General features: G+C 31.4%; 2 protein-coding genes across 15 annotated transcripts; one reads left to right on the plus strand and one right to left on the minus strand.

Annotated features, from left to right (window-relative positions):
* Positions 1 to 379: 379 nt before the first annotated feature.
* On the plus strand, positions 380 to 1315 carry LOC114163712 (uncharacterized). The gene has a single exon (XM_028048007.1). The coding sequence runs from the start codon at positions 380 to 382 to the stop codon at positions 1313 to 1315; it is 936 nt and encodes a 311-aa protein (XP_027903808.1).
* Positions 1316 to 3016: 1701 nt separating this feature from the next.
* Positions 3017 to 7439, minus strand: LOC114164549 (uncharacterized). Of its 14 annotated transcripts, none has more exons than XR_014984607.1 (5): positions 7280 to 7439; positions 6339 to 6764; positions 4428 to 6164; positions 3167 to 3270; positions 3017 to 3064 (listed from the first exon to the last, which is right to left on the minus strand). XR_014984607.1 is itself a non-coding variant. In XM_028049263.2 (3 exons), the coding sequence occupies exons 2-3, from the start codon at positions 6735 to 6737 to the stop codon at positions 5382 to 5384; spliced, it is 1182 nt and encodes a 393-aa protein (XP_027905064.1). In that variant the 5' UTR covers positions 6738 to 6764; positions 7280 to 7439; the 3' UTR covers positions 3495 to 5381. The 14 variants fall into 14 exon arrangements, 1 of the variants encoding a protein (XP_027905064.1); XR_014984604.1 differs by adding an exon at positions 3609 to 3745 and having other exon boundaries at positions 3017 to 3273; XR_014984601.1 differs by having other exon boundaries at positions 3609 to 6164.
* Between the last annotated feature and the right edge of the window lie 4229 nt (positions 7440 to 11668).

Below are 11668 nucleotides of genomic sequence, written 5' to 3' on the forward strand. Positions count from 1 at the left end.
AGGAAACATAAACATGATTAATTGTAAAACCACGTAGGGCAGTTGCCTCACATACATTCTAAAACAACTAAAATCTATTTACAATTTGTCTCGTTGCAACATCACACTTTCGAAAGATTTACGATTTGCCTAGTTGCCCACAAGGTAAATCGAAGTGAAGAATTAATTTTATAGTCATATATCCCGATCCCCATCAATGAGAAATGACAAAGATATAGATTAAAGAAAGAAGTGAAGCCATTTCCAAAGCTAATGAAACATTGAAACTATCTATATATTCACATAATTTACATAACCAAAGATGTAGGTTCTTAAACACTTCAATTCAAAAGCCTGGAAAAATTGACTGGTTGAACCCAAGATCAAAAGCCTAGAAAAAATGTCTTCAGTAATATCAACATCCTCGTCACGTGTTTTTGATGCCATTAATGAATGTCTGTTCCTGCTTCAATCAGACTCAGTTGAAGCTCAAGAGAAAGCTCTTCAAATGCTGGCTTCCATCACCAAGGTCAGTTCCCAAAACAGAACCTCACTGGCTCAAACAGAAGGAGCCATTCCAACAATAGCCACGCTAACAAACTCTTCCTCCACCATCATCCAAACACTTTCTCTGTTAACCCTCTTCAACCTATCCCTCAACCCAGATCTGAAACAATCTCTCGCTGACATGGAAACTATTTACTACCTCAACTCCCTCATCACCAACTCATCATTCTCCCTCGACTCCTCCAAACTGGCCTCCTCGTTGATTTGCAGCTTGGCCATGCACGACAAAAACAAGGCCAAGTTTGGAGTAGCAGGCACAGTTCAGTTGCTAGTGAAAGCCGTTGAAGGGTCTCACGGTTCTGATGCGCACCACCTTCTGAGTTCTCTTGCCGAGCTTGTTCATTTTCACGGAAACTGCACTCTGGCAGTGCGAGCCGGGGCAGTGGCAGTGCTGCTTAAGGTGGTGAAGGGTACCGATAACGAGGACTTGGCAGGAACTTCTCTCGCTGTTCTTAGTCTCCTTGCGAGGTTTGATGAAGGGTTGAATGGGTTGAAGAAAAGGGATGATATAATTAGGGTAATGTTGAATGTGTTGAAGGGTAGGTCTCTGTTGAGCAAGGAGGGTGCTGCTGATATCCTTATTCGTCTTTTTGATGACAGTGAAGATTGTGTGACTGAGGCTTTGATGTTGCCGGAATTTTCAACCGTCTTGGCTGATCTTTGTGTTAGGGGTTCGGTGAGAGTTCGTGACAAGGCGGATTTGTTGATGAAGAAGATGGCACAGATGAGCTTGGACTCTGATATGGATGTAAGCTCTCTGCATGGTTAACTCGCAAAATTTTCATTTTGCAATTTACCATCATTATGTAATTTACATGATTGAATTTTATGTCATTGCCATGACAAGTTGAATCGTCTCTTCGTTAAACTGCAGCTGTTTGATTGGAAGAGGAATTTATTTGTGTAATCTTATACACTAACTTCTGGCTTCAAACACTAGTGTTGTGTTGGGATATTCAATTTTGTGTTTAAGTTCTATTTGGATAGAAATAAAAATAAAAAAGTTAATAGGTGAAAAATAAATTAAAAACTTTTGTTTCATTAGTATTGTGTTTGTTACGTGTTATTTAAATGATTATTCGAAGTATATCAATGTCAAAAATTTATCAAAACATTATAATCATGTATCAAAAAGTTTCTTAATAAAAGTGAGTCTTAATATAAAAATGAGAAAGGGACTATTCGTATCATAAACATATGATTCAGGCTTCTGTATATTGAAAAACCAAATATTAGGATAGGTTAATCGTTTAATTTAGTTATTATTCTTTCACTTTAGCGTCAAGAGATACTCTCCGCGTCCAAAATGGAAAAAGAATAAATGTGTTCACATTTTTAGTATTTAGGTCAAATTAAATATTTTTTTTATTTAACTTAGCCCTTTCTCAGTTTATATAAATTACGCATTATAAAAGTTATGTAAATTTAAGGGTTCGAGAATATAATGTAATTCAGTATAAGAGGTAACATGTAATTTATCTGAGCAACATTGATTTAGTTTCTAAAATTAATAAATATTATAATTTAGTTCCTAAAATTGTAAAAAAAAAACATTTCATTGCTAAATTTGACAAATATACCGTTATTTTAATCCTGAGTATTAAATGACAATGATTTTACCTTCCATGTATTATGCTAATTTATCCAAAGATATTATCCAATCTTTCAAAGAAACAAAACGTACTCCAGCAATTACGCTTTTGAAATTTAAACTTTGTAGTGCTAAAAATTTAAGATGTAATAACGTGATTCATTCGGCGGAAAAAGTGTAACGTTTATAATCACTTCATGACCATGACCTGACACTATTCACATCCCATTGGGATATTATCCATATCTTATTTTTATTACAAATACTGACATAGGAATAAAAACAGAAAAAATAGATAAAGGTAAAAAAGCGATAGACAACACTAACACGATATTCAAGTCTTCTTTTATTTAAAATTAATTTGTTTTCTTTTATGTCACTTTTTTGTTGAGAGAGTATAATAAGCTTTTTTACTCCATTTTTATTCTTTGGTTCTAACGTTTATAGTCCAACCTCCTCTAAAGTTAGATGATTAAAGAAAAAAATACTATGTAGGAGTCAGCTTACTTCACGATGAAACAAACATGATAGCCTGACAAACATTCTCAAATAACTAAACTTCATTTACAATTTTGTCTAGTTGCAATATCACACTTCCGAAAGAATAACTATTATACTTTGTAAAACACTCACTTTATTTACACTTTGTAAAGGAACATTGCCACGTTGCTAATACAATTATAACAAGAATAATTAAATCGTATCAAAAATATTTCATTAAAAGTTGATTTAAACACCCGAAAATACACTTTTAAAACGAGTAAAAATGCTATTAATGTGTCTTTCAGCCAGATACAAATGTATGATAGATAAACTGGTTTGTTGTTCAAATTTCCATATAATAAAGAACAATATGAAAAAACATGAAAAAAGAGGCGATTGTGAGGGTCAATCTTCCGCTGATTTTATTGAATTACACAGCACAGGCTGCAATCATACAAAATTTTAACAGATCAACTTGACTGCGCAAAATGTACATCAAATAAATACTTGATTTGCGATATAAGATGATCAGAGAAATTCAAATACCGAAATCGAAGTCAGACATTACACACGCACATAGAGGCAAACCAAATATCCATAAGATTTGCTTAAATACATCACATCTTCTCAGGTACTTCTTTTCCACAAGCCTTCTTGATTTGCAAAAGCCAAAACATTGATCAGCTCAGCAAATGGGATTCAATTTGTCCACAGCAAATAACTACACAACTAACTAGCATGGCCGAAATGAATTTTAGAAAAAACGTGCATTGGATTAAAATACAGGGAACTATGTCCATGAATAGCCGATATATATATATATACAACAGTTCAAAATATACAGTTGAGAACCAAAATGATCACATTGAAAAGGTTAAGAGAATGTCATAAACGGATCTCATTAGCGATTAGTACGTAAACCCAACGAACAATATAATTTATTGGAGACAAAAACAATAAAATAGAGACAAAAAAACATAAATTTAACCTCAACGAGAATATACATAGAAAATGCTGCTCCATGTCAAAGCAATCAATGGATGTCCTAACACTTTTCTTGGTGATCAATTGACAGTATGCTTGACAATATCGAGGGGCTAAGGAGAGATACATGCTCAGAAACCGCTATAGAAAGAAGAAAGGAAATGAGCTGTGATTGATTTGAGTAAGACGGCTGCATGCGTATTCCTATGCTACTTTACAAATTCTTAGATACATCCATTCAAAAACTACTGTCATGGAGTATTTTTCCCAAGACCTGTTAAAAACCATTGCTAACCTGTTGCCATTATATGCCATTTTCAACGCTGTCAAGAGAACAAAAATAAATTGTCGAGAAATTATAAGATCCAAACCTAAGAAAGTTTACAAAAATAAGCACACTAAGTGACCAGTAAAAGAAAGGTACAATAAGACAGTATATAATGGACTGACCGCAACAATTATGTACATTCAAACAAGTAATTTATTTTGGGGAGAAAGGCCAACAAAAACTTAATTTTTATCCTTTATGATCAAAGCCATACAGAATTAGTCCATAGTCTATAAGATGCACATTTGCCGCATATTTAAGGCATAATTTAACTAGTCAAGAAAGTGCAATATGCATAAAATGAAGAAGCAAGGAAAAACAGAAACGAGCCTACACAAGCGGAAGAACAAGAAGATACAGCTGTCAGACAGTGGTGAGCTGAGATTAGAGAATGGAGAGAATACTTTTGCAGAAAGGGGATTAGAAAGTACATGATATTGAGCAAACGACCCTAAAATAATCAGCTCAATAATGCAAAAACCGAGATATTTTTACCCGTTTGAAGTAGTGACTGCAAAGCACTAGTGCAGCTGCAATTTTGCTTCCATGTCAACACACCAACATCTGCTTATGCATCATGGAGAGGCCACGGGAAAGAAATCCAGGGCAATTAGCTGCCTGATATATAACAGATTCTGAACATCCTAGCATCCTTTTTTTCCACTGGCAGGATAAAATTTTCAAGTAACAGTGAAGATAATTCACACCGTATGCAAATAAATTAATTAAATTATTATTATCTGAATAATTGCACAATAAGACCTGCCGTATGAGGATTACATCCGCACTTTAAAGCGAGATCATGTTCTTGAATCAGATGAGTGATATATAGTGGTCCGAAATTTCTAATCTCAGTAAGAAAATTATTGGTAGATGAGACCAATTAATTTGCAGAGAGAGAAGAAGCAAACCTAGTATCATCATATTTAGCCATTGGAAGCAAGGCATGCAAGCCTCCAACCCTGGCCCTGGAAAATTGTAGTTTATTCATCAATTCATCCATAATAGTCAAATGGCAGAAAAGGAGATGCCATAAAATAATCGCTAATATAATTTATTCAAATTAAGCAATATTTTAGATTAAATTCAGAAGTATAATCAAGCTGTCCATGCAAATTCATGAAGTAGTAATCATTACTTGGCAATTAAATGATATACAAGTAGTCAAAGAGACAATCAGATGAACATCTCATATCAGCAAATCATAGTAGGTGTAGAAGCTACGAACTCGTACCATTGAAAAGGAAAAATTACGAAATCAAATGTCAAGAGAGAGAGAAAGAGACTAGCGAATACATAACGAGCATCATAACTTGATATATTCATATAGAGTATAGCAACATAATTTCCCCAATATAGAAATTTTAAGATAAAATATTTATTCAAAAATATGTACTCTTCTTCAGAACCTAATAAGGCTGTACAAATGAGGGATTAAAATGTAAACATTTAAAAATTCTGACCACATGAACCTAAGTTCTTTATCTCCATCAAATGTTCATCATTTGAAATATTGAGTGAAATACGAAGATTAGTCAATATTTCTTCTTGTTCCCAACTTAAAGGACCAGAGGCATACATAACTTCTAGGGTACTGTGGTATGCATTCAACTCAAACCTATGAATTGTTTCTGCTGCAACCTCATTGGTAGAAGTGGAGCATGTGGAGCATCCTTTATCCACATCTCCAATATCTAGAGATTCTGCATCACTGCAAAGGGTATCTTCGTCTTGGCAAGGACCTGCTAAGGTATCACTGGAAATTTTATTTGAGTTACTACTTATCACACTACAACTGCCAACAGAACTCAGATCACTACAAGAATAATCAGGTTCTTCAATTCGTTCAAGAAAGTGTGTTGAAACATTACAAGAATTCTCCTTTCCTGTTTCATAATATTTGTTGGTACCATTAGTAAATGAAGTATGCATGCATTTTTCACCCTTATTATTTTGTGGGTAAACAACAGCATGTACCTTTTGCAGCAAGGGGGCTGTAGTTACAGCTTTGAATCTTTCACACTCACCCATATTCGACATAGCCCTTAATTTTCTGGGATAAGAGGAGACAAAAGGGGACATTCTTTTCAAAGTTGAAGATGAGACCAGGCGTTCCTGGTGATCACTGGCATCTAATCCTTGAGAAAAAATATTTCGGCACTCATTTTCAGGCAGATCCTTGGAATTGTAAGAAATCAAGCTAGACTTCCGAACTGGTGACTTGCCAGATCCCTGGAACAAGCACGAACAAAATATCAGGACATTGAATTCAATTTAAGTGTGGTCAAGGGATCTCTATGAATAAACCAAAAATCCAACCATAAAGAAAGTTGTCGAAACATTGGAATATAGGCTAAAATTAAAAATTAAATCATAAGCTATTATGTTGAGCAAATAGAAATTTACCTTTGACATAAGAACCCATTGACCATTTTGAAAAGTCTGGCGTGCCCTCATGTTTACCTTGAGTACCGTTAACTCTTTGCAAGATACCCACAGCCTTACCAAGTAGAAATCTCCGTCAATGAATTTCAAAACAGTGGCTGCTCTCCAAGAACCAAAATTGTAAACCTCCACGTGATCATTTGCTGCCCAATTCCCAATACCTTTAATTGGAGGGGGAGATGGTCTGATGGCCTTCCTCGAAACTCTTACTATGCTAGCCTCACTTGTTGTACTAGAACGGTTATACTGAACGCTGTAGGTGTGCCCATTACCAGAAATTATTCGCGCACATCGCCATTCGACACTAAGTCTATCAGTAGTACCAGGGATCTCCACTTTGCTTCCCTTCCTCAATCTCATGATGACTACTTCAACTCAGAGACGAACCTGAGGCATTAATACTTATACGTTAATATCACAAAATAAAAATAAAAATAAATGATTATTTCAGATAAACCAGAAGGATTATAGATTATCTTCATACAACTTCTACCAACGATGAAAATAGAATCAAAATTAAGGTAATCAAAATTAAGGTTTTAAACAGCCCACGGCGGTAGCAAAGTCAAGGTTAACCGAATCTCTATCGCAATTCAGACCACGATGTGGATGCATAGATTGCACTTGCCGGAAATTTCTCACGAGAAAACCATGACAACGACAATTCAAAACCTTGATCGCTAATCACTAATCAATCAAGTGTGCTTCAATCGAATGAATTCATCAAAAAAAAAATTATTGCTAATCTAAACAAAATAAATCTCCGATAAAATTTGCAATGAAGAAAAAAAAAATCTTCTATGAAAATTGTCATCGCGATTAATTGAAAGTAACTAAAATCCCAAAATAGCTATAAGTGACATGAACCTAAACAGCTCGAAATGAAGATGATGAAAGATTACCTGTATCTACGATTCACGATGCGAGATCGCTTACAATATCTGAACTAATCGCTGCGCCTGTAAGTATCTTTGATTTTTCCAAGGGGAAGAGTATGGGAAATACGTGCAAGTTAGGGTTTCAGAATTTATTGTCAAAAATGGCATAATTGTACAATTTATGGGAGCAGGGGAGATAAAAATAGCCAAATGGGCCGAAAATCATTGGGCCATTTGCAGGCTGGGTACGGTGTAATTTGTATTTTTCAAGAAAAATAATTTTTAATTCACTTACTATATAAGTTTTGTTTTCTATATAAAAAATTAACTAGTTCATTAATTTAATATTAATTATCATCAAAATTTATATTTTATATTATTTATGCCAACATAACAAGTAATTCTAAAATATATGTAAAACTAGAGTGACCTGTGCTGTACTAATTAATAATAGAAGATAGAATCGGATAAATGTTAATTAATTAAAATTATTTTAAATCCATTTAAATAATTTATTATAAAAATTAAACGCTCATCATTTATATCTATATTTATATTTAAAATATATAACTATATATAAAGAAAATTTCTTGTGTTTATATTTATTTTCTAAATTAAAATAATTATTTTATCAATTTTACCTTTTTTATTTAATCATTTTTAAAATTTAATTATTTATAATTATAAAATTACCTATAAAAACTATTTGAAATAATTTTATAAAAATTATTTATATTTAATTTCATAATATATACTATTATATCTATATTATTTGGACATTTCACAATAATATTCAAAGACAAATTATCAAAATAAAAAATATATTAATATGGTCCTTTGAGAGTTAAGACTATAAAATTATACTATTTATATACCAAGAACAAAAACTTTAGAGGTAATCATATATCGAACTTACTAACCACTTGAATCTTCGTCACAATCTCAAAACTCTAACTACAAACTTCTTATCCCTCGTAAGTATCTCTAAACATACATCTTCATTTGCTCCCACTATAAAAGTGATCATCACAAAAGATTAACACAACACAAGACCACAAAGTGCAAGGGGTAAGCTAGTATACAAAAGAATTGTCCTACGACTATTTAAAACATATCAATTATAAGTCATGCATAAACAACTCAATAATTCACATAATATCACAAAGATATTTGACACTAAATTCAATTATTCAAATACATGCATTTGGAATCGAAATTACTAAATATTTGCACTTGTAATGGTCTTTATTGCTCTTGCTTTATAGAGTCACTGTCAATGAATTTCATTCTACCACACAAAGTTGATGATTGTCATCTAAGGTCATTATCCTACCTTAGACTATGACCTCCTACTACTTTTAACTCATAAACCGTTATACTATATTTGAGTGTAAATGATCATTAGAGTTTTAGGATGTCACCTTATTTGAATTCGTAATCCAATGCATACACTAAATTAACACCATCATAAAATCTCCTGTGAGACCCACAACAATACTTTCTGAATCATGTACATCTACAATTATATTTTCATATTCACATTTCGATAATTCTATCTCAAATATCAAAATAATCATATATTTTACAAAAACATACCAAGTGAAGTTTCAAAATACTAACATTCTTCATACATCATATCTTTAAAATTAACTTAGTCAATCACAGGTTAAGAGTAAGGAATTAAAATGCTGCAGCATTTTTGTTTAAGTTAGATTTCTCTCGCTTAAGCTATATTTCTCTCGCTTAAGCTATATTTCTCTTGCTTGAGCTAGGAGGCTCTTCCTTAAGCTATAAATTTTCACTTGAACGACAACTTGAACAGAGAACGAAGTGAATTTTATTATTCTCGCTTAAGCTATATATATATTTTTTTTCGCTTGGGCAAATCTGATATCGCTTAAACTAAAAATTATCGCTATAAAATTACAAATTTTCACTCATTTCAGCATGCAAAAACCAAAAACCAAAAATCTAAAACAAAAACAACACAATCACTCTAATTAATCAATCTAACCCATCAAGATGCAATCAAATACCAAAATAAATAATTTATTATTTTGAAATCTAAAAGAAAAATCTAGATCCCCTTGCCTCAAACCTCAAACGTATTCCAAATTTGATGAGGAGGAAACCCCAAAGAATTTTAGCACCACAACCCCAAATCAACATGAAGGAAGAAAACGTTCGATTTGATTTGAAGATGACATAATGATTCCAAATTTGATCTCTCTTTCAAGAAAGGCGAAGATTCAAATGAAGGAGATGAAAATAAAGGTTGAGTTGAGGTGGAGAAAGGGACGGAGTTGAGAGAAATGAGAGGAATATTCACATTATCTATATTATTATCATAGAAATATAATTTACTATTATATAGTTATTATTATAATAAATGAAATTATTATACTAAATTATTTGGCACTCAAGCACTAATATTCATGTATTATGCTAATTTATCCAAAAATATTGTCACTACTGTGGGTAATGCGGTGCCTCCTAGGCGTTCTCGATCCATGTACGTGCTGACATTCTACATCGTTTTTCTATTTACACCAACTTTTTTATTCTTTAAACTATCTAATTTATATTTGAATTTTTAATATTACTCACCCTTCTCTTTGCGCCCCAAATTTCTAGCTCACTCTCTTCACACCCCACTACCTCGTATTCCACTCTTCATTTCTTTCCAAGTTAGCACAATTTATCTGATTTTCTTTTTGTCTTCAAGTTGACGAAAAATAGTATCCTTAATAGGCAAAATAATTCTCATCATGTATATATTCAATTAAAATATAGTATCTTCAATAGGCAAAAAAAAAATAGTTGACATCTAAGAAAAAAAAATAAAAAAATAATTAAAAACATTCAAATCAATGAGAAAATCAATACTTATTAAACCTTAAAACTATAATTCATCTAGGGTTAAATATTTTTTCATTCACTAAATTTTGATGTAAAATTAAAATTTATTTTAAAATTTTAATATATTTTGTTATAAAACTTTAACAATAAAAAATATAGTCATTTCAATTCAATTAGATTAGATTTGGTTGCGTATCATTTCGTTTTAATGTAAATTAAAAATATATATTTAATATATTAAAAAGATGTAATTAAAATAATTTTATATATATATATATATATATATATATATATATATATATTTAAATGTTGAGATCAAAACAGAATTTAAAACAGAGATAAATTGCGATTTCAAGTATTTTAGGTCCTGAAGACTAAAAAGATATTTAATACATTAATTTATTATCAAATTATGTATAACTATAAGTGTTCACTTTTTTGTTTTAAAGAAAGTGAATGCGTGTATATATATAAATCTAAATATACTCTTGGAAGAAATAAAAGTTGTCCAACATCCAATATATTCTACAGCAAAGCAGCAACATCCCGTAATAACTTTTTTGAAGCCTACCTCACAGCTTTTTCAACCCTAACCCACTCACAAAGAAAACAATATATTAATGTTGTTTTAATTATAAATAATTTGGAGAACAATAAAATAAAATAAATTTCTGAAGGAACTTGTGTAAGTGGCATACAGAATATCAACGACGTGATAATAGTTTTAAATCTATAGATTCCCGACACACACCATTTCAATATACTAGCTGGAATTTCTGCTTTCGAACTGTTCACAGACACCGTTTCTATTTTATTTTATTTTATTTTATTTTATTTTATTTATACACCTGTGTTACACTATTAATACCACTAAGTTTAGGTTATTAATTAAAAATTAAAAATTTCACTTTTTAAAAACCCTTGTTTGTAGGAGTGATCTATTTATATATAACCTTTTTCTAGAATAATACTTATTTCATGTATTTAATTTAATATTTCTATCACCTTTTTGAATTTACAAATTCATTTCGCAATCCATAGTAAAAAATTAAAATAAAACAAAATCTATATCCCTTTTGCGCGCCCAAACCTGCGTTGCTTTTAAACAGTCAACCTTGAAAAGAAGATTGTCGATTTATCGAATGTTTCTGTTTAAGAAAACGACAAAAGTTCATCCCACTTTAATGTACTTTAGGTATAATTTGTACCTTTCTTTTAATAAATCGATAATTATTTCAATAATTAATATGGACAACGAAATTGCCGAGACAATTAATAATCATTTTTTCAATATTTTAATTAAAAGTATTCTGACCTCAAGTAAAAAGTTAAATGCCTAATCCCAGTTAATTCATCACAAAAGCAAATTTAACTAAACTCAAAGTAATGAATAAAATCACCAATAGTATGAAATGTGTTAAGTTAAAAAATCTAAAAAACATCAAAGACTTTACTTACCTTCTTCCAGAATCAGATCAGTCCAAGAAAGATAACTTTGATTTTGTATTTATTTATTTAGTTTTTAATTATTCAAACTGAAACCCAAATTTAGTA

This window comes from Vigna unguiculata, chromosome 9, assembly GCF_037176805.1.
Source record: "Vigna unguiculata cultivar grain cowpea cultivar isolate G323 ecotype 2 chromosome 9, ASM3717680v1, whole genome shotgun sequence".
Lineage (NCBI taxonomy): Eukaryota > Viridiplantae > Streptophyta > Magnoliopsida > Fabales > Fabaceae > Vigna > Vigna unguiculata.